General features: G+C 42.0%; 1 protein-coding gene across 3 annotated transcripts in view; it reads right to left on the bottom strand.

Moving 5' to 3' along the window:
- Positions 1–23,886, bottom strand: part of LOC134541744 (uncharacterized) — a 371,288-nt gene that overhangs the window by 273,279 nt on the left and 74,123 nt on the right. For 2 of the 3 annotated variants that reach the window (XM_063385396.1, XM_063385397.1), the window contains exon 1: positions 572–1,098. The exons of the other annotated variant lie outside the window; for it this stretch is intronic. In XM_063385396.1, coding sequence (XP_063241466.1) covers positions 572–1,038 — 467 coding nt within the window. In that variant the 5' untranslated portion in view covers positions 1,039–1,098. Of the gene's footprint in view, positions 1–571; positions 1,099–23,886 lie in introns of those variants that run through there. 3 annotated transcript variants of the gene reach the window in all.

Below are 23,886 nucleotides of genomic sequence, written 5' to 3'. Positions count from 1 at the left end.
AACCCACAGAAAACAGGCCAAGTCAGATTTACCCAACGATGAAGGTAACAGGTATTATGGACACCACAACAACACCGACGAACACTGTAGGTTTCCTATAAAAAAAAACAGTTGCGACTTTTAAGGTACTGGCATATGTTCCCGTCATCAGACACAGGGTTTTGAAAACCGTTACATTTGAGAGCTGCTGGTAAAAGTAGTGTCCCTTCAGCACAGCGATGTTGATGCTTCCATTTCCTTGATCTAGATACGAGCGCGGCTGTCTGGCTGCGGCGCGTGCGAAACGCGAAGACGCTGAAGGGCGACATCAGTTGGCACACGACGTGCCTATTCGCCTCTGCACGCAAGGCGCTATAAGACCTGTTAACATTTCGCCGGCTCTACAGGACTTTTCCCAGTCGTGGCCATATAAAACAAGGCAACGGAATACCACAAATAAATGTACCATTAACTATAATTTTTGTGAAAACTCCACGTAACGCTGTTTTTAAATTTAAACACGGAAGTTTCCATGACTGTTGCAGTGAATGATTATTGACTGGAGTGTTTGAGGAAGTGTGTCGGGGCTCACCCGTGCGCGCCGCCATCTTGGAGCCCGGCGGCGGGCGTGAGGCCCAGCGCCAGCAGCACGTCCATGCCGCCGCCCCAGCCGGTGACGTCAGCGCCCTGCTCCGCCGGCTCGAGGCTGCGCCGGCGAGCGCCGGCCCTGCGCCGCGGTTGCTTCTTGCGCGCGACCAGCGCCGGCGCGGGGCTCGGCACGCCGCGGTCCGGCACGGCGCCGCGCTTCAGGCGCGACCTGGGCGGCAGTCCCAGCAGCTCGTGCTCCACGTCGCGCTCGTAGCTCGCGGCCGAGAAGTGCAGCGAGCACACGCGCGCCGTCGCCGTGTTGAAGGCTGCCGTGGCGCCGTTCAGCCGCCCGCACGCCTCCACCCAGCGCCGCCGCACGCCCGCCTCCGCCGGGAAGCGGTGGTAGCGCACCCGCCGGCCCTTCGTCTTGCGGTGCGAGTTGCGGCACGTGGCCACCGCGCACTGGGGCATCTCTCTCTCTCTCTCTCTCTCTCTCAGCCGCGGAGCGCGCGCAAGCGTCCGTCCCCTCCGCCCGCCGCGCCTCGACTGCCCGCAGCTGCCGCGCCCCTCTCCCACTCTCCCCGGGCGCGCGCTGAGCACCGCGTGACGTCACGCCGGCTCCCCCTTCCCCGCGCTCAAGGGCACCGGCTCCCCCGTCCTCCCCCTCCGCAGCCACGGGTCGGGCCAACAAGCGAGGTTTTGCGCGTGGAGAACCGGCCCGGCCTGACCTCGGAGACGCAGGTGCGTCTCGCAGTGTCCGCTCCGTTTCCGGCGGTGCGGCCACGTGTCGCGTGCGTGCGTAATTACGTAATGAACTGAAGGAAGCAAGAGTTGCAGCGAGGCTCCGAGCGTCGAGACGTCCCAGATTACAGAGGGCATCGCCCTGCGCCCCTCGTCACTGGACGGTGATCCCTCAGAGACCGAGCGCACCCATGTGTAGACACGGTACAATTTTATTACAAAGATTAATAGTTAGGTACCCCGGAAACATTTAGTATCTGCGTGAACATGCGTTTGCTTTATCTCTGGCACGCTAGGTCGTGCTAGTCAACGAAGACAACGAAGTTGCCAAGTACAAAGTCCAAACTGCTAGTACGGGAGGAAAGGAAACATGGAGAGAGTGGATCGCTCACATCGCTCGTGGATCGCTCGTTCACTGGATCTGAGTTTGGGACACAGTCGTAGCTCAAACACTTATCAAGGCACAGGAATTCTGTGTAACAGCGTGAGTGCACTTTGGTTTGTCCAACTGAGTCAAGTAACGTTTAACTGTAACATTTTTGAATTCGTTTTTCAAGATTCATGCGACTGGTATTTTGTTATCGTCTTTCTTGATCGTGTCCGTAATTTACCTAGTCACTGAATTCTTTGACTAAAGGGAGATTCCAGTTCTTTGAAGTCGCAGGATTGGTCTTAAACCCATCCGCACAGGGTAGCACCCGTGCTGGCCATCTGGTTTGGGCCAAGGCCTTTGCCATTTCTACGGACGCACTTCTCGACGGGGTTAGTACTTCTGTAGACCACACGCCAGACTCTTCTCAGATGACACTAATTTCCAAAACGATGTAACCTCCCGCCACTATTAGTCAAATGGCATGGCCATTTATTTGTAGACAGCCGAGCCCCTGATCAGAAACGAGGCATACTGCTATGAGGGCTGACAATCAGGCCAGGCAACCGTGTATCTCACCTTCAGGGGCCTTTAGTCATTTCTCACCTCGGACCAATCCAGTATGATAGGAAATGGCAAATTACTCATTAATATTACTAATCAATTTCCTGAAGTACAACAACCCCGAGAATCCACCACTCAGGAGGACGCCAGATAGTCTTAACTAGTGCAAGATTATCTCCGATTTCTCATTGCGCTCTCTGATTTCGAGTTGAAGCCGCGTCATTGTGTAAGAAAAAAAACTGAGGTCTTCACTCATTGGATAAAGGGCAAAGCCAATGGTAGACATCCTTGACAAAGATGTTGGCTACCACACATTGCAATGAAAGAAATTAGGACTTCTCTCACTGACTGACAAATAGAAGCCACCAGCTGGCTATGTACTCATCTCCAACTGTGATTTATAAGTAGGGACCGGAAAAATTCACGGGTTCAATGACCTCTAGGATGAACTTTATAGTTCTACGTACACTCGGTCAAATCTCACCCTCTCATTGGCTGCTGTCTTGTGAAGGTGTCCCAACGTAGCGGCCTGTGATTCGATACAGCTACGGTTGAGTGTTTCTCACCTGCCCAGAGTCATCCAGGTGAGTTGTGAGCCAATAGCAGAGACAGCACTGAGGTATAAATATTTGTATTTTAGCCTATCGCGAGATGAATTCGCGAATTTTTCCGGTCTCTATTTATAAGTGCGTTATTCGTCACACTGACGATGCTTAGTGCAAGCTACAGCAAAACGTCGTTTAACACTTCACCAACTGAAAGCCATCGTAAACAGGAAATACTGAGGGCAGTAAATTTAATGAAGGAAGTAATTTTTAACAGCATACAATACAGAAATAAATAACTGATCAACAAATAATGAATGAAAGAATAAAATCCTTTAAGATCAAAACAATTTAGCATAAAGTGTATAATCAAAAAAAAATTATTTTGGGAAGAACACTTTAAGGGTAATGCAGACAGGCTGACAAGACGCGTCACTCTCATAATTACCACAGACTTACACTTACCCTTATAAGCATAACCTAGACTCCAGTACCGTGACAAGTGCCCAAGTATCAATTCCCCTATAGATTCCACAGAATTAGTCATAGCCCCTCTGAAAATCATTAATTAAAAAATTTCTCCATAATATGGGACTTCGAAAACAATTAATCATTAAATATCTCATTCATAATATTATATATTATTTATTAAATTATAAAAAAAAGGTATACAATTCTAATAAAACTTGTAAATCTTTACATACAATTGATAAACTAGTAGGAGTTCTTATGTTTCAATATTATTTATGGTTCACTTACAAGTATTAACTCAAATGATTTCAAACTTCTCCCACATAATTAGTCTGCACATATCTTAACATAAATTCTCTTGAAATCCCCTACACACGGTTAATTTCAGGTATAAATGCATAACATAATGTAGGTTATAAATATTTTTGACTAGATGAAATTAAATGTGCAAAACCTAGCCATGTTTACTCAAATCATTACTCACTCTAAAATTTAAACTTCACTAATTCAGCACATTAAAAATTGAAATAACTATATATACTTATTTATGCTATTTATAACTGTGTGGAATTTAAATATTATATCTCACTTAAATCACATTACAATAATTTGAATTCACCACTCCCAACAATTTACATTCAGATTTGTTTGGTGTGATTTAAATCAAATGTATTACAATTTACTGCCACTTTTCTTCCGTAAAAATAAAGCCTCTTTCTCAATAATCACTTAGTCGGAAATATATTCTAATTTAAATTCAGCCCCAACACAATCATAAACATGAGTCACACGCCAATTGCAATTATTGCTCATACATAAATACCTCACTACCTGGCACGAGTAATGAAAGTCAAGGACGTCTTGCACATGGCTGTTTGATCTGCATTTTGGGCCTATATTCGCTCATTCATATACTCGTACTAACAGGAGGTGACTTTAATGTCTCTTCGTTCCCTAGAAATATTTTTCGAATGGAAAATACGTAAAAAGGGGCAACTTTCGGTGAATCTGGCGGGAGTGGGTTCGGGAGTTTTGAAAATGTTTAGACCCCGAGTCCCCAGTGTCATTTCCCGGCGATAGAGGCCTCTCGTAGGGGTCTGGGACTGTGAAAAATTTTTGAGTGCGAAATACGAAAAGGAGGGAACCCTCGGCGAATCTGGCGGGAGTGGAGGCCTCGCCAGGGAGTTGCGGGGAGTTTTTAATAAATTGTTATACCTATAGAATGTGGGTGACTTGAATTTTGTTTAGCCGCTGGAAGTGCCCTCCAGTTTAACTTCCTCGGAGTTACTCTTCCGGTTTCCAGCAGCTGTAGCTTCTTCAATCATCCGACAGGTCTCCTCAGTCACACCTTCCACAAGCCGTTCGGTTGCCTGTTCGAGTTGAATTAACTGTTGTTCCTGGCGGGCATGTTGCTGCTCTTGTTGTACGAGTTGCTGTTCTTATTATACAAGGTGCTGCTTCAAGCTCTGCACTTTGCCTTCCAACTTGATGCTGATTTTAAACATCATCTTCATTTCTTCTTGGTTCTTCTTGATGTCCTCTATCATGGTCTTCATAGCATTCTACACCTCTTCTTGCATTTCTTCATTTCATTCTTTTTTTCTTCTGGGCTATTATAAATTGTATTCTTCATATCTTCTTGGCTCTTATCAATTTTATTCTTAATCTCTTAGTGGCCATTCTAAATTTCATTCTTCATTTCCTCATGGTTATTTTCTATTATACTATTAATTTCCTTCTGAGCCTTCTTCATTTATTCTATTTTATTATTCATTTCGACCAAGAAAACCATTAAGTTTTTCAGTTGGTCGGCCGCCATCTTTCGTGTCCACAGATACTACCAGCCTACCACTACTGTCTTACGACTACACTGTAATTTCCCCTACGAGCTAACATAAACCTTTATTAAAAAACTAACATTAACTTTACTACTACTACACACAAAACTAACTACAGTTCCTAAACTAACTAAATTCTAGAATAACTAAATTTATAAAAAAAGGTAATTTTTATTAAAAACGTTTTACACAAAATCAATTAATTAGTGCTATCTCACTTATAACACCAAAATGTTATGAGTGTAATGTGGGGGAACTAGCCCAATTTATTTTTATTACAGTTTTATTAATTACTAATATTCACATTACTAATAAGTAATTGTACTTTAAATATTTCTGATCATCAATTACTTACACTTAAAAATGTTTATTTAGGAGTCACTCAATGTCTGTCAAGTTCCACAGTTCACACTCCTCACTGGAGCTAGGCTCGACAGTGGCTGGGCCCTCACCTCGCGCCTGTCCACACACACAGTCTTACGCCACTCAATCGCCGCACTCTCCCGATCCAGTCGAACTCCTCGTCGCGCCACTCTAAAGGTGGTCTCTTGCCTTCTTCGCCGATGTCGCACTTCCCCTGCACTCGCGGAACTCTCCGAACTCTCGTAACTCCCGCGGTGGCCGGCGTCGTCGCTTATATACCTGTGGCGTCCTTCTCGAAGGGACGAGAGCGGCTGCGACGTGTCGCGTCATCTCGGGCCGTCCCGACGCCCGAAACACCCAGAACAGCGAGACTTATTCACGCCAATCCTCGCGGCGGAATTACCAAGCTGCTAAAGGTGACAATAGCCCGAGGCGGGACGGTGCGGGTGGTCCGTAGGAAGGAAGGAGGGAGGGGGGTTAGCGAGGACCCTTGTACTCCGGCCAAACACGCGTGGCATGCTCACGTCAGTGGACGGCGCGTGACGTCAGTGGCCATGCAGGGCCGCCAGCCAGCTCCCAACCTGGCGCGCATCGCAGTCCTGTTTGCCCTCGTAACAATAATTTGAGAGTTATTTTAGACATCGCATATCACATTTCATGTTAACCTAAAAAAAAAAAACGGTTCAGGTACAGATTTAAAATAGCTCACATCGGCTTAAAAAGGCAGGACTTTTATATTATAATGGGGTCCGAAATACTTGGACAGGCAACCAAAGGGCCCTTTTCAATTTGAAAACCAACTAACCTAACAAATTTTCAATCAACGAGGAACCCATATAGGTATTTATAAACATCCTGTGATCTAAGGATGTTAAACGGGTAATGGTGAAAGGACAGTTGCCACAAAAAAAAATTAAGGTTGAATGCATAGGATGGAGGAGGGGGGGGGGGGGGTGTTTCGCAAAAGAAGTCGGCTGAAGTGCGGCCAAAAAAAAAACGTTACCTATATAGTTGATGCGGCACCAGCCAAAAATACGTGCTTTTGGCTTCCTGGCTTCCAGCTTTTAGCCGGGCGAGAGCCGTCTTGGGCGCCCGAAACCTCGTTCCCTTGGCACCGTTGTGTTTGGACCACAGCAGCCACGCTTCACTTTTGTTTCTGACAACTCTCCGTCTGACAGTGTCAGCGGCGGGTGCGAAGAAGCACGAGTGCTCGGTATACGGCATTTGGTAGGAGTAATTTCTCGAATGGAACGTAAGTCGCAAGGAACGGGAATGTGTAACCACGGCGCTGCCATCTGCGGCGGATGGCGCGAACCAAAGTTCACAAAGCGAAAGGATAACTTTATAGTATTAACTGTTCAATAATTTTTTAACAAAAATGGGTGGTATTTTAATAAAATCCACTGTCGAAAATCAGGTCCAAGCCGAGGTTAGTATTATTTTAAAGTCATTTTCGCTTTTATCGGGGTCGTTTTATTGTACAGTATAACATTTCGGGCTGCCAATCAGATGATTAAATATGATTAAGATATGTAGTTGAAAACACCATTTGCGTATTTATTGTTACGCCTGTGTCAGAAGCTGATGGGCTCGTTGCGGGGCGTTCAGTTAGGCCAGTTGGGGACGCGCCGTCCATTGTCATCGACGTCAGGCATACCACGCGTGCCTGGCAGGATTAAAAAGGGGGGGGGGGTCATTCACACTTCACTCCGCTCCCGAACTCCCGCGGAGGCCGGCGTCGTCGCTTATATACCCCCGGGCCGTCCTTCCCGAACGGACGGGAGTGGTTGTGACACGTCGTGTCATCCCGACGCACGCGACAACTGTTGAACCTGGCTCCAGTGCGGAGTGGGAACTGTGGACAGGACACATGCTGTGATCAATGAACAGATATTCTTAAGTGCGAGTGATCAGTGAACAAACATTAAGTGTGGTCGATTTAATTAGTAGAGTAAATATTAGTAGTAAATAAAAATTGTATAAAAATTAATTTGTCTATCCTAACGAACCCACGTTCCCCACTCGTAACAATATTTATCACTTTCGGCATTTTTTTAAAAAAGAATTCGGCGTTCAACTTCGTATATGATTTTCGTATTCTGAACACATGGATTTGCTCGTTACAGAGGTTAGATGTTACACATCTCTAACGAGTACTGAAGGACTTTACGAACTGCGTTAGTCAACTAGCGATTTGCACCGCCAGGGTGCGTCCGACCGCTTTCAACAAGAATTTCCGGCACAGTTAAGGGACACATGCCCGGCACTGCATGACGTTTCAGTTGGTAACCAAGCTATGCAATTTCAATCTGAAAATTTGTTGGAATTAAGTGGTCAATTAGCGTTAACTTGTGCCATATAAAACAAGAATTTTGGTACATCAATAGGGGCAGGCATTTTTCGCGAAAAGATCTGAACACTTATTAGACTGCAACAAGGTATACCCGCACCTGTGGTGTCTTCCTTGTGATTGGCGGCCTTCTGCGAGAGAAGTCGTTGCCTTATTTGACCGAGCCACTCAGGACGCGTTTGCTTCCGCACTGAATCACTGTGATTGGTGTTGTTACAATCTATATGTACTTGAGAGAAACTCTCCCAATCACGAAACACAGACGATGCTACAGTGTTTTAACTTCCGTCTAGTCCCGAAATCTTTTCGCGAAATCTGCATGCCCATATACATCAATAATATAAATGTATAGCATATTATAAGCTAGTTGAAAAATGTATGTCAAATTAGGGACTACACATGGAAGATATTGTTACGAGTGGGGGAAAACAGGTTCGTAAGGATAGCCCAGTTAATTTAATACAGTTTTTATTTGCTACAAATATTTAGATTACTAATTAAATCACCTCACTTGTCTCTGAATATATTTTTTTTCCATCAGGAAACTGCAGTCTCTACTTCCCACCCCCCAAATATCAATTAAAATATAAAATTATGCGCCAATAATCAAAAGAAATAATCTCGAAAAATGTATTTCAAACATGCAAAATACCACAGCAATGTGCTGTACAAAGTTAGTGTCTTTCTTGTAGAATTACAAACTATACATATCTTGACAACTGATTTTCAAAGTAATCTTTTGTAAAACTACACATAATTCTGCCTGTGTATGGGACCCTAACTATAATTATATATATATTTTTTTTAAATTATAAGAATAGTGGGAAAGGTGCTGAGATAAATATAGGGGTCATTCGTGGAGGGTTAGACAAACCGAACGGGTGTTTTGAGGGACCCATTTAGAAAAAAAACATATGGAGCAAAAATCCCTAAGAGTTCAATTTTTTGGTATAATTTTTTAAAATAATTTTTATAAGTTTTAACGAAATTTGCAACTCCTATTAACGTAGCATGATTTGTAGTATTAGAAATAGGGCACAATGTTCCAGTCAGATTTTAAACGTTTTGATAAAAAAAAAATATTCGTTTTGTAATTGTACTCCATTATCCCCTTACGTACCTAACTATTCTCATCCTCCCCCGGTTTCCCCACCATGTTACTAACTATTCCCCTCCTCTACCGGTTCCACCACCACGTACCTAACTATTCCCCTCCTCTACCGGTTCCCCCACCACGTACCTAACTATTCCCCTCCTCTACCGGTTCCACCATCACGTACCTAACTATTCCCCTCTTCTACCAGTTTCCCCACCACGTACCTAACTATTCCCCTCCTCTACCGGTTCTACCATCACGTAACTATTCCCCTCCTCTACCGGTTCCAACATCACGTACCTAACTATTCTCCTCCTCTACCAGTTAACCCACCACGTACCTAACTATTCCCCTCCTCTACCGGTTCCCCCACCACGTACCTAACTATTCCCCTCATCTACCGGTTCCACCATCATGTACCTAACTATTCCCCTCCTCTACCAGTTTCCCCACCACGTACCTAACTATTCCCCTGCTCTACCGGTTCCCCCACCACGTACCTAACTATTCCCCTCCTCTACCGGTTCCACCACCACGCACCTAACTATTCTCCTCCTCTACCGGTTCTACCATCACGTACCTAACTAGTCCTCTCATGCGATCGGAAATTTCTGAACGCTCGAAAATTGTAGCCCCCTTAGCAAAGGAAACTTCACTTAAAAAACTGGCGCTCTGGGCAAATGTGCGGTTGGTCTGTTTTTAATTCGGGGCCAGTGTACAACGTGTGGGCTGGACTACAGCTGCTGGAGTGTGAGAGGTCAGGGTTGCTGTGCCTGTGGCCTGTATTGACGGGAACAGAAGACGAAGATCCTAGCGCAGCATTCGTTCCAGAGAAAACCCCTGCTTCCACATTTTCACCACGATATAATTAACTCGCATGATTAAATAACATATGATTTTGAAAATATTTTGGAGTAAATTATTTTCTGTTGCCCTAAAACATAATCTATACTAATATTATAAAGCTGAAGAGTTTGTTTGTTTGTTTGTTTGTTTGTTTGAACGCGCTAATCTCAGGAATCACTGGTACGATTTGAAAAATTATTTCAGTGTTGGATAGTACATTTATCGAGGAAGGCTATAAGCTATATTATATTATCAATAACATTAGGGATCCTTACTAAAAGTCCAATTTAGAATCAAATGCGTTGGAGGGGGTTAGATACAACATGTAGTACATGTACGAAGTGTGTATTGACAATGCCGCAGGCGCTAGAAGTTTAGTTACTATTGCCTATTAACATTGTTGCCACGCAATAGATGCCTTATCATTCTTAATTTTCCCATACAAGTAAAAATTACCCGTGTGATATTAACAACGAAGCAATCAGTACCCTCATAAGAAATAAATTAGTATTTAAATACTTTTTATCACTTTAAATCGCAAACCTAAACTATTGTCTTTTTCCTCTCTCTGTGTTTAATTTATTTTTTATTGCCCTTTTTTTTCAAGTATATATATTTTACAGACTGAAACTTCACAGTTATGTTCCTTATGTTACGCAGGATGACATTTTCCGAAAATTAGATCCCATGGGTGGTTAAAACCAGGCAACAGTGGGTACTTTGTCTGCATGAGAACAGGATTTTGCATTGTTCATGCCTTCTGCGTCACCATGGAACGGGCATCGCGCGGCAGTGGTGTACCCACAAGGAGGGGCATGTATAATGAGCGGCGCAAGAGTGATCTGCCTGTAGACTGCCGTAGCGAAGTACGGGTACATCAGTTGTACGTTGCGTGTACGAGTCGGGAAACCATCGGTGCTATTCATTTTCTCTCCGGTACATTATACAGCACAGCATTGTTATAAATTTTCACTGAATTTTTTTTTATTTACCATTACTGTAAATGGGAGATGTGACTTAATTTTTTTTCCATTAGTATAGCCGTACAAAGCCGGGTCGGGCAGCTAGTCATCCATAAAAAATAATTCATATGTTCATGAAGCAATGTTTACTCCATTATTTCTAATGGCAACATTGGCTGATTCGAAAACCAAGGTCAATGTAAAATTCAGCAAATGGCGTCCTCAATGGTTAGTTGTGAATGAGTAACCTCTGTGTATAGAAAAGTAGGCATATACAATTCAAAACACACGAATTTTACGATATGTTTTGGTACTAGCATACACTCCTTACATCTAAATGTAAACACGTTTATACACTTGCCCATTAGCTGACGTCGCGTTTTATTTCTGTCTGGATTGCATACGACTAGCTTAAGCAATTTTTTTAAATTTTCAATAGGTTTTTTTTTTCGGGTCGTGTCAAAATACTCAGAATGAAATGATATAATGTCGTTGAAACGAATAGTTGTGTCTCCAAATAACAGCTACATATATGAAATTGTTTATCTTTTATGATCTTAATTGGGCTTAGATATGTTTCTTTTATATATAGGTATATATATATAGGTAAGTATATATATATATACACACACACACACACACACTTATCAATAGGAACTGAGGAACTGAAAAAATTAGCGGGCAGTTGAGGTCTAGGATAGACTTCAAAGTTTTATGCGTAGGATAATAAGTAAAATAACACCTGCACATTGGACACCGACTTGTACACCTGTTTAATGGAATGTATGTGTTTCAATACTTCCCTTTTTGAGTGTTTCTCACTGGAGCAAAGAACTTCAGATGAACGATGGCAAAATCCCAAAATGGATCAGCAAATATTTTCAGTCTCTGCTTAAAAGAATGAGGCAATTACTTTTATGCTGCCTTGGTTATTGTGTTCTTCGCGTGCGTTTCTAGCTTGCGAAGTTGTAAGCAACGCCACCGAATTTCTTTGTGTACACCGTGATGGATGCAAAATTGTAGCTGAGAGATTCTCACGGTGTTGTTTTTTGTCTCCCTTTATTGCACCTTTCCACAGAAAATATTATAGCCTATTTTTGTGATTTTTTTATCTGCGCAGTAATTGAAGGTGCGGGTAAAGCGGCAGGTAGAATCACCAGCATTGCCAAATTTATGCTTTGGCGGAACGCACGGTTGGCCCCGCCAAAGCAAGGACGACTACACCGACATTCAAACCCAGAGCTTATACTAGCGTAACCATAGGGTCGTTGTCTCGAGTCCACCGAGGAGCGACGCGCCCGACGGAAAGTCTGCATCCACGTTCATCTTCGGAAGCCAGGTTAGAATAAGAAGCATGCTCATGATCAAGTCGATGTCACGTGCTCTTTTGTCTGTTGCCACGTGTGACATTTTTTTCTTTCGGACCGCACATGGTTCAGAAAGTTGTTTTTTGACGTGACAACGTCTAATAAATCAATGAAAGCTTGCTGCACGCAAGAAAACGTGTCCCGTTACGCACATTGTTCCGTTACGCTCATTGTTCCGTTACGCTGTATCCCGTTACGCTGTGTTCCGTTACGCTGTCGAGTGCAGTAATAATAGGTTATGTTACAATTGATTAAAAAATTATGGTGATTCATATAATTGATGATAGATATTTGATTACAGTTTATTTATATGAAAACTTGTTCATAATAACATTTACACTTTATAGCTAAACGCCAGTTTTTAAAATTAATTACAAGTCATCTACACGTGAACTGTTTCGTCGACTGTTTATAAAGTGAAGTGAAAAGTTAATGTGGTTTTAATTGCTTATTACAACAACAATTTCGGCAATAAAGGTTAATTATTCTTGCATTTTAAAAATCTGATTACTAGTATAATTTCAAGTATTTATTCTTTTATTATTAAATTAAAATTATTCAATTTTATTCATAAAAGTATGCAATAATTTCATCAATGTTTTGTTATGACGTTGTCACGTTAAACTATCGTCCGTAAACCGACTTTACAGACAACCAATTTTTTTTAAACAAAACTTTTTTTTAGAAGGTTGTGACTGGCTTGTAGTTGAATCCTCAGGCGTGGTAAATAACAGATCTGCAGGATTCACTAGGGGCCCGCGCGGCCTGAAAGTTGTGCACATGGGGTTAACCGACAGAAGTCATCTCTGGATAGGGTGCTTGTATGTTGTATATTGCCCGTATGTTGGCCTCTATGCATTCAATAAGCAAAAAAATAATTTAAGTACAGAATTTTTTCCATAAAACATAGTTTTGACGTTTACGTCTATCAGCCCCCGTTTCACAGTCCCGATTTTGCAAGCGCAAAATGCTTCTCACATGGTCAGCTCTATGTTGGTTGTTCAAGAGTATCTAGTGCCCAAAACGTAATAAAGAAAAATGATAAATCACATAATGTTGTTTACAGAAATATAGTGCACTAAATTATGAGTGCCAAGAAACAATGTAAATTCTGCGACTCTACCATGACAATGAAGTGCAAAAATGCAGTAAAAATCAGACTCATCCATATTTTTTTTTACAATTAACTTTCTTTTAGTGAGGGGCTTCCTAATTCCAAGGGGTGGACCCCTGCCCCACCCACCCCCCCCCCCCCCCCAACCCAAACCAAGATCTACTCCAATGGATTCAATGACATTTGTCATTCAAATGTACAAAAATTAAAGTTTTATACTATCGTCAAATAATAATGCAGATTTTGCAGGAGCCTAAAATTGTAAATAGAAGATGGTGTATTTTTATCTAAGCATATGAGTAAAAATACAGCAACACATGTAGGTGTAAAATTACACTACCAACGGTGGAGACCCGGCCACATACATTTAGTGTAAAATTACAATTACTGTGTTTTGTTAAATATGCTTTAGCTGTTGGCAAGGGCGCAAAATGTGTAAGATTCTCAAGGGGGTCCACGGAAATTCACAAGGAGCAACCAGAATGGGGAGGGGGGTAGTAGCAGCCCAAGAGTTGTGCGTAGGGATGGCAAAACTTTTCATCACTTCGATAAATCGATCTTTCGATTATAGCTTGAATTATATCGATACCAATAAAATATCGGCCTGAAAATATCGATATTTTCGATACATCGGTCTATTATAATATAACTTACAAACTTTTACCTATGATTTAATAATTATAAAATTAATATTTAAATGTATGTTATATTGAGTTCAAAATATATATAAGCTAATTACCTAATAAAAGTTTTACCGAGTTATGTAAAGTTCCTTCATACCGTCAAAACACTGAATACGAACATAAAGTCAGTTACTAGTTATGTCCACGTATCTACATGCTTTCACATCACCTGCCACTGCGACATTCGAACTGTCACTGCACTGCAGTGTTTCAACTTACCAACTTATAACATTCCCTACTGTGAACTCTAATTGTTAGAGACCTGCAAAATTTGCGGATTCATTCGGTGATAGGCTAGAATTCAAACACATTTACCTCTTAGATAATTTTTCTATTGGCTTACTGTTCATCTGGACGAATCTCAACCAGTTATAAACCCTCAACCAAAGAAGGATCGAATCACAGACAAACCAGCTGAGACGACTTACAAGTCGGCAGCCAATGAACTTGCGTTATTTGCCCGAGTGTACAGGGGTATGTGCAGTCTATCCTGAAGGCCATTGAAACCGCGAATTTTGCAGGTCTCTACTAATTGTGTATAAAAAAGTAGTAACTTATTGCATTAGAAAATAAATTATTCGTTACATTAAAATAGTATTGGTGGGTATGGTTATTTGAAAATGCTGTAGAAGTGTGTGATTTGAAAACCTAGATTTAAAAAAAAATCACATTTAGACTTAGTTGATTAGTTTTCTACTTCAATTCAAGATGTAACCAGTAAAAATAATTTAGCTGCGCTAATTTTGTTTTTTGCTCCAAGGGGACATAATCTCTTTGCGTGAGTGAGGGATGCAAAGTGTGACCTTGGCTTTCGCAAAGTGTCTTCGCCCGCTTGCCTCTTCCCTCGGACATTCTATCCCTCTACACACCGTTCTTCCCACTTCCCCCGCCGCCGTCATTCAACCCCCTTCTTCTAACCCGCAATTTGGACTGTCGCCCCGAGGAGTGTACTCATACAACATCTCACTCAGGTCTACCATTCGTTGCGAACAAGTTCAGTCACCATCAACCTACACCATCCTACAACTTATCCAACTGTTCATTCACCCAATACGAATAGAAACCACAGCCAGCTAACAACCTACACACCCGAAATAGAGAGCGCAGGGCAGGCAGCCAGCTGAAACTTTCTCCACTGGGATTCGAACCCACGAACCCAAATCACATTAACACACATTCTCCCACCGTGCTCCTGAAATCGCCCTCAGCACAGTCACGGATTCGAGTCCTTACTGCAACCCCGCCAAACCACCCAACTCACAACACCTCAGGGTCACCAAACATCCGTTATCCACATCACCATTAAAACCTGATATCTATTTTCACAACTAGAGGCAGTGGGCGGCAATACGCGGCCTGGAACTCTACGCGGGCCCGCGGTTCGATGCCCGGATCTTGCACTCGGACCTCGAGGCCCGCAGTGGCTGTGATGACAGTACAGTAGCAGCTCACCCTGCGGCGGTGTTGCCTGATCGAGCAACAAGTCCGAGCACGTTTTTCAGCACTGCCTTCCAGAGCTCCGCCTGACCTCGTAGTTCCGAGAAGTGTCAACCTCAGCGCCCCGCCGCGGGGACATTGTTTCCGGACGTGCTAAAACAACCACTCCCTCTCCTGTGTACATGTTTTGCGTCAGATCGTGTCAAAACCAAAAGGATACAAGAATATATAAAATACCTCAGTCTTGTGTCTTTGAGTATCTTTTCAAATGCATTGAAATTAATTTGCTAAATGTCCCAAAATATACCAGCACTGAGACATTGAAATTTTCAAAACTTGACTGCAAACGGCTTAAATATATATTTTTTTATCGTTTCTAGGTTTGACTATTTATTTGTACAATCAGTACGTGAACTAAACTAAACTTAAAATTAACATATTTTAAGTTGTCTAATTTTAATGCAGGTTTTGAAAAAAAATTAATACATTTACAAGGTAATGACTTAGTAAAAAAAAATTATTTACTAAATAACTACTGTTAATTTTTCACTTAAAAAGAAGAATTAAAAATAAATATGAACTGTTAAATTACTTTCGTCGTAATATTTTCAATCCACCAATCACCTTAAGTGAACAATGTTCTACAACTTCAGCTAAAAATGTCGCTGTCATAAAGTTGTTTCAGCGAAATAATTGGGGATAACACATTTATTTTCCTCATATATTTAGAGACATCTTACTACCCCCAATTATTTCAATTAAAATAATTTTACGACAGCGACAAAATTTGGGAGAACTTTGGACCAAAAAACGTATGGAAGTTTCCAATTTTTCTTGTCGTAATGAACCTGCAAGCCAAAGTTTGTCGGCCGGAAATCAGACTCACTCTGTATTGACAGTCTATATAGGTTATTGTAACAGAAATTTGCTTTTTAAAAGGATTCTTGTTTTCCTCAGTGAAGCCAATGAACATTTTAGCATCACTCCAGCATGTGTAGATTCGTGTGAAGTCTAGCATATTTAGCGATAATGATATGGTCTCTTAACGATGTCAAGTGTGGTTGGCAGTTCTGCAAAGGACAAATTTAAAAAAAAAAATGTGTGCATGGAGTTTACGCACAAGGGAAGTGAAACATCTTGCTTATTAGGTATAGAGATAAATGATTAGCATTTTTTTTTACTGAACAAGAGATAATAATTGAGTATAGTAAGGATGCGGGTATTATCTTAAATGAAAAAAAAAGGCTCTTTTCTTAGCCCTGTACTCTCGCATCCTTTTACTGACACTTTTTGGCGTCTCTTTTGGCGGTTTATTCCCACTTTGCCTTTTATAATACCTCTTATCTACTTCTGCCATTTTATAATGTTTAGGCATGATGTTAAATCACGATCTACATCTGAATAAAATGAAAGAACAAAAAGGGTTTTGCGTGGAGTCCACGGCGACAGAAATGAAACTTCTTTCTTATTAGGCATAGATAGAAATAAATTATTTACATTTTCAATCATACTATTCACATAAAAATTAATGATATTTACAAATTTAATTGCACAAATCAGTAGTATGTAAATGTATTTCCTGAAACTGGCTTCTGGCTATGGATTGTGATTGTCGGTCCGCCATCTTGGATTGTGACGTCACGGCGGCCATTTTTGACTAAAAATTCCTCAAAATTGACTCAAAATGACTCAAAATTTCCCGTTTTCGAGGGAAAAATTCCCGTTTCGAGGAAAAATTAGGATTTCGAAAAACCACACATGTCTTTTGCCTTAGAAAGAACACAAATTCCTAAAATAGGCTTAAGCTACCTTGTCTACAGCCTCCAATAAGCCTATTTTAGGATTATGACGTCACCGTTGCAATTTTCGTTACGCCCGCCATCTTGAAAATCCGCAATTTTTATGTTAGAAAATCGGGAAAAATTTTAAAAATCATTAAAAAATTTAAATAATCGAATTAAATAAAAATCTTAAAAAACCACTGTTGCAGTAAACGTTACGGTCGCCATAAATATATTCTGCTAGCTTGTGAACTTCTCATTGTTGAACAAAGATAGAGTTCTAGTACAAGCCAGAATTTTATGTATTTTTTTTTTATTTTTTTTATTTATTTTTATTTTTAAAAATTTTTTTTTCCTGGAATTTTATGATATCTAAGAAAACTTGTGTCATTTTTCTCCGTGTGCTTCTGATTATTTGTGTCAATATTATGGTGGTTTTCTCCGTGTGCTCCCGATTATTCTTGTTAATATTTTGATGGTTAATCCGTGTGCTTGCGATCATTCCTGCGATTTCGGTCAAAGTTCAAGGTCACACTCATCCAAGATGGCCGCCGTGACGTCGTAATCCAAGATGGCGGAGCATGAGAAATCTGAGAAGCACTAGCAGGAAGGACGAACTTCCTTCTCCTTGGAGACTATCGAAGCCATCCTTATGCGATCGATAGTGAGCATCCCGCATCCTGCATAAAAGAAATAAATATTATTTACCTGCAAGCAACACGTGACGTCATCTGATGTTGAAAAGCGGAACTACTTGCAGCAAGTACCTTTGTATAAGATAAATTAACTCTCACCACTGAATAGTGCTATTGTAGTCAGTTAGAGACATGAAGATTCGTAGCCACGCGGCCAATTAGTCATGCAGTCTCGTAACCATGCGTTCTGGAAGCTTCGTAGTCCTATAGCCTCGCGATCACGTAACCTTGAAGACTTGTAATCGCATAGTCTCGTAACCTCATGGGTCGTAGTCTCGTAGTCATGATGCATTGGAGTCTCGCAGACTTGAAGCTACCTAAGCAAGTAGCCTTGTAATCTTATAACATAATGCTGGTGGTGCAGTTGGAGCAAAAGAGAAAATTCCGACGAAGACAGATGCGTCAATTGGAGCCTTGTAGACGAGTAGCTTCGTAGTCAAGTACTCATGCAGACTTGTAGACCTCTATCCTCGCAGTCACGTAAACTCGTTTTCTAGAGGCTTCGTAGCTCTGTAGCCTCGCAGTCTCGTAAACTTGAAGATTCGTAGTCACGTAGTCTCGTAACCACTTGGCTCGTAGTCGCGTAGACATGATGTCTTGGGACCTCCTAGAATTGTAGCTACGTATCAAAGTAGCCTCGTAGACTTGAAGCTTCGTAGTCCTATAGTTTCGCGATCACGTAACCTTGAAGACTCGCAATCGCATAGACTCGTAACCTCATGGCTCGTAGTCTCGTAGACTTGAAGCTACGTACGCAAGCAGCCTTGTAATCTTATAACATAATGCTGATGGAGCAGTTGGAGCAAAAGAGAAAATTCCTTCGAAGACAGATGCGGCAACTGGAGCCTTGTAGACGAGTAGCTTCGAAGTCAAGTACTCATGGAGACTTGTAGTCCTGTATCCTCGCAGTCACGTAAACTTGTGTACTAGAAGCTTCGTAGCTCTGTAGCCTCGCAAGCCATGTATAACTCGTAACCAGCTAGATCATAGCCATGTGGCCTCATAGTCTCTTGGACTCGAAGAATTATAGGCAAATATATTTGGAGCCAAAAGACTTTTGGAACCAAAATACTGTTGCTGTCAATGACTGTTGGTGTCAATGACTGATGGAGCCAATGAATATTGGAGCCAATGAATATTGGAGCCGATGACTATTAGAGCCAATGAATATTGGAGCCAATGAATATTGGAGACAACGAATATTTTAGCCAATGACTATTGGAGCCAATGACTATAGGAGCCAAAAGACTGATGGAGGCTTTTAGAGCCTGTTGGAGCATTTGGAGCAATTGGAGCCAATTGATTTTGGAGCTCATTAATGTTGAAGCCAATGAATATTAGAGTCAATGAATATTGGAGCCAATGAATATTGGAGCCAAAGACTATTGGAGCCAATGACTATAGGAGCCAACAGACTGTTGGAGCCAAAAGACTGATGGAGCCTTTTGACAAGACTTTTGGAACCAAAAGACTTGTCAATAACTGATGGAGCCAATGAATATTGGAGTCGCTGACTATTGGAGCCAATGAATATTGGAGTCAATGAATATCGGAGCCAATGAATATTGTAGCCAATGAATATTGGAGTCAATGATAAATGACCTGCCTTTTCGTTGGCGGTGCTACCTTTTCGTTGTCGGTGCTTCCAAATGAGTTGCCTTTACGATGGCGGCGCTGCCTTTTAGTTGTCGGTGCTTCCAAATGAGCTGCCATTTTTTTGGCGGAGCTGCCTTTTCGTTGTCGGTGCTGCCTTTACGTTGTCGGTGCTTCCAAATGAGCTACCTTTTCGTTGGCGGTGCTGTCTTTTCGTTGTCGGTGCTTCCAAATGAGCTGCCTTTTCGTTGACGGTGTTGCCTTTTCGATTTCGCTCCTTCCAAATGTGCTGTCTTTTCGTTGACGGTGCTGCCTTTTCGTTGGCGGTGCTGCCTTTTCGTTGTCGGTGCTTCCAAATGAGCTGCCTTTTCGTTGGCGGTGCTGCCTTTTCGTTGTCGGTGCTTCCAAATGTGCTGCCTTTTCGTTGTCGGTGCTTCCAAATGTGCTGCCTTTTCGTTGTCGGTGCTGCCTTTTCGTGGTCGGTGCTTCCAAATGTGCTGCCTTTTCGTTGGCGGTGCTGTATTTTCGTTGTCGGTGCTTCCTTTTTGTTGATTGCGTGAAGTACAAAATGTAGTGACTGAATATTTACTAGTTTAAAACCTCTTGGTGCTACTAAAATATTTTTCAAGGTCACTTGGTTCTTTAGTATGTATAAAAAATGTCACGATGGATTGAATGAATATAATTAGCTAACGACGAAGGTCATGCGGACCTGAAATGACTTGCCTATACGTCTGATGACATGACTCGGTCTCATGGACTGAAGACAATTTTTCTATATGTGTGGCTTTGTACATGAACGGCTTATAGGTTATTCATAATAATGAAAAATTAGACTTTCATGTAAGGCTAATCGTCACTGTATTTAATTCGATGGCCATGTATATTGTCTTGAGTTGTTTTTCGTAGAGTGAATGATTAATAAACTCCGCGAAAGGTAATGGAAAACAGAATCTAACATTTATTTAATAATTTGTGACAACTGTCACTGGTCAAGAATCGAACCGTGGACAGGAATCCATCGATTTAATTTGTTAATTAATAATTGATTTCATCGGAGACTTTTGGAATTTTTTCCGCATTTCTAGCTAAATAATTACATGATTTCAAGATGGCTCCCAAATTTCAAGATGGCGGGCACCTCAGTAATAATAAATGATTACTGCACTGTAGCAGGTTATAATAAAACTAGAATGATGGTAAGACGAGTACACACATGATGGTGTCATCCAGCAGACGAAAACATGATGGTGGCAATGACCACTAGCATGTTGTAGCTCCTGCTAGCATGTACTGAACATGCAATGACGGATCCATGATGGACGTCAAGATCAAAGTCAAAGAGCAAGGTCAAGGTCAAATTTCAAGGTCAAGGTTCAAGGTCAAGGTCAAAGTTCAAGGTCAAGGTTCAAGGTCAAGGTCAAAGTTCAATGTAATGGTCAAAGTTCAAGGTCAAGGTCAAAGTTCAAGGTCAAAGTTAAAGATCAAGGTCAAAGTCAAAGGTCAAGGTCAAAGTCAAAGTTCAAGGTCAAAGTTCAAGGTCAAGGTCAATGTTCAATGTAAATAGACAAGGTTAAAGTTATGGTGAACTGAACATTATACTAACATTTCGCCAGCACACTCTAGCAGTAAAAACAATATGGCGGCCTCCAGCGGACGAAGACAAGATGGCGGACATAACGTCATACCAGCTGATGGTAAATACCTTGTTATTGGTGGTGGTAGGTCAGTCTGTAGGTGGCTTCTGTGGAGGAAGGATCTGATGTTTTTTTTTTTGCCCTGACCGGTTTCGAACCAAGGACGGGAATCGATATAATTAATCAGAATTCTATTAAGTTAATTTTTTGATGAATTTTGGAATTTTTCCCGATTTTCTAACATAAAAAATACGTATTTCCAAGATGGCGTCTAAATTTCAAGATGGCGACCATAACGATAGTTGCAACACTAATAGGATCCAATATGGTGGTCGTAACGTAAAGTGTAAGAATGACATGGTACTCAACCAAGATGATGGGTGTAACGAAATATGCAACATTTATATAATCCAAGATGGCGACCGTAACGTTTACTGCAACAGTGGTTTTTAAGATTTTTATTTAATTCGATTATTTAAATTTTGTAATGATTTTTAAAAATTTTCCCGATTTTCTAACATAAAAATTGCGGATTTTCAAGATGGCGGGCGTAACGAAAATTGCAACGGTGACGTCATAATCCTAAAAGAGGCTTATTGGAGGCTGTAGACAAGGATGCTTAAGCCTATTTTAGGAATTTGTGTTCTTTCTGAGGCAAAAGACATTTGTGGTTTTTCGAAATCCTAATTTTTCCCCGAAACGGGAATTTTTCCCTCGAAAACGGGAAATTTTGAGTCATTTTAAGTCAATTTTGAGGAATTTTGAGGAATTTTGAGTCAAAAATGGCCGCCGTGACGTCACAATCCAAGATGGCGGACCGACAATCACAATCCACAGCCAGAATCCAGTTTCAGGAAATACATTTACATACTACTCAAATCAATAACTCATTTCCACGCGAGCAAATAAAATGTAGAAACTTTAAATAAAATGAGTATTGTAGCTTCAACCGTTAACCGTTACGAAAACTGAGGAATTGACAAAAACAAGCAGTGTTGAGAGAATTCCGTAGCATGACTGCTACGTCTCTGCCGTATGCCCTTCCGGCCATTTATAACCAGCATATAGCATGCTACGTTAAGTACCTATCCCCCCCCCCCCCCCAATTTTTGACGTCTTCCCATTCGACCGCTAGTGCATGCGTTGGAGTGGCGTCGCCGCTGACGCACTCTCCTCTACCGGTTCCCCCACCACGTACCTAACTATTCCCCTCATGCGATCGAAATTCCGAAACAGTTCGAAAATTGTAGCCGCCTCAGCAAAGAAGTTTTACTTCAAATTTTTGGATGTTTGCCATGTTTGCGGGCAGACGGCGTGCTCTCTGTAATGTGTAGTCTCTGGGGGCTTGGTCGATAGTGAGGAGGGGGAATGACGCATGCGCAGTGGCGCCGGGGTCGCCCGGGCTCCAGTCACATCAGGCGTCGCGGAAACCCGTTAAGCAGGAAGCGCACTTGTTCGGCTGCACTCGGCTCGGCTCGGCTCGGCTAGGCTCGGCTCGGCTCGGGACAGTAGTCAGTCATGTAATAAGTCCTAGCTACTAAGTAATAATCATCAAAAATATATATTTCTAAAATAATAATAAAAAATTAAAAAACTAAACCAAAAAATAATATTTATCGTTATTATTTTAGTTTTATCTTAAGCACAGCACGTCCGTCCCTGAGTTGGGTGTTTGCATATTTCGTAACGAAATGCCTAGTTTGTATGTCATTTATCTTTTTTCTGTCTTAGTTTCTTAGTTTTTTAGGTGCTGACTGTCGGCGGAGTGAGTGGTCAGTGTAACCACTCACCACCAGGGGCGCTTGCGTCCCTGGTCACTAAATCCAGTGCTGGACAAATAGCAAGGCGGACCACGAGTCCAAGTGCCCAACCCCCGCATGGTAGACTCTTTTCTACTCTGTCCAACACTTCATCCAGACCATCCTCTGTCTCCTGTAAATTCCTACACGTAATGCATGCCAATTTGCATCCCGCATGAATGTGCCCAGGGTTTTCCCTGTGTCTACGCAGGTTTTACCTGGGCCCAACCTATCTCTAGTAATAGTCTAGATTTAAGAGTGAGGGGAGTTAGTCATGGCGCAAATCGTTGCCATGGCTGGCCAATCCCCTCCTATCACACGATGCATGCGACCCTCTCCTTGCATGGCTAATCCCAGCATGACTAGGCGTATAGGCTTCGGCCTGAGACGCACCTAGGTCCCTCCCTAACCCGGACCCCTCCAAAATAGACTTAGTTTTAGTTAGATTGGTAAAAAAAAATCGCCACGCTTCGGCATCGGACCTGCCTTGCATTTCGAGCAACTAGTTCAGATGGTCCGATCCGTCCACAAGGCGACATTGCCGTGACGCTGTTGCTATCAGAAATAAAAATCACGCGTTACAGATACACAACAGCTCAAAGTTACGGTGCGGCGCGGCGTTTCTTCGTTTAGGTTCGTTAGCGCTGCCACGAAACCCTATCCTCGCGTTAGTGCAAAATATTGATTCTACACGTCTCTGATTCGAAAGGCATCGCGCTGTCGCTCGGCAGTTGTGTGTGGATGAAGGAGCGGTCCTTGCAATGCCGATCTTGTGCGAGGAGGGAAAAACTGCAGTTTATTGATCAAGGGTCGGACGTACAAATAATGTGCGATCGTGCATCTTTTATAGGCTAAGTGTGAAAAACTTTAGCTCTCTGTGTGAGGCACTTGGTAGGAGTAATATCGTGGATGGAACGGAAGTCGCATGGAACGGAAATGAGTAAACACGGTGCTGCCATCTGTGGCGGAAGGCGCGAAACGAAGTTCACAAATCCCGAGTGAAACATTTAATTATTAACTGTTAAACGTCTTTTAACAAGATGTGCAGTGTTTTAATTGAATTCCTT

The sequence above is a fragment of the Bacillus rossius genome (assembly GCF_032445375.1).
Source record: "Bacillus rossius redtenbacheri isolate Brsri chromosome 4 unlocalized genomic scaffold, Brsri_v3 Brsri_v3_scf4_1, whole genome shotgun sequence".
Taxonomy (NCBI): domain Eukaryota; kingdom Metazoa; phylum Arthropoda; class Insecta; order Phasmatodea; family Bacillidae; genus Bacillus; species Bacillus rossius.
Note: the sequence above shows the minus strand (reverse complement) of the source record. Positions and strands in the feature narration are given on the sequence as shown.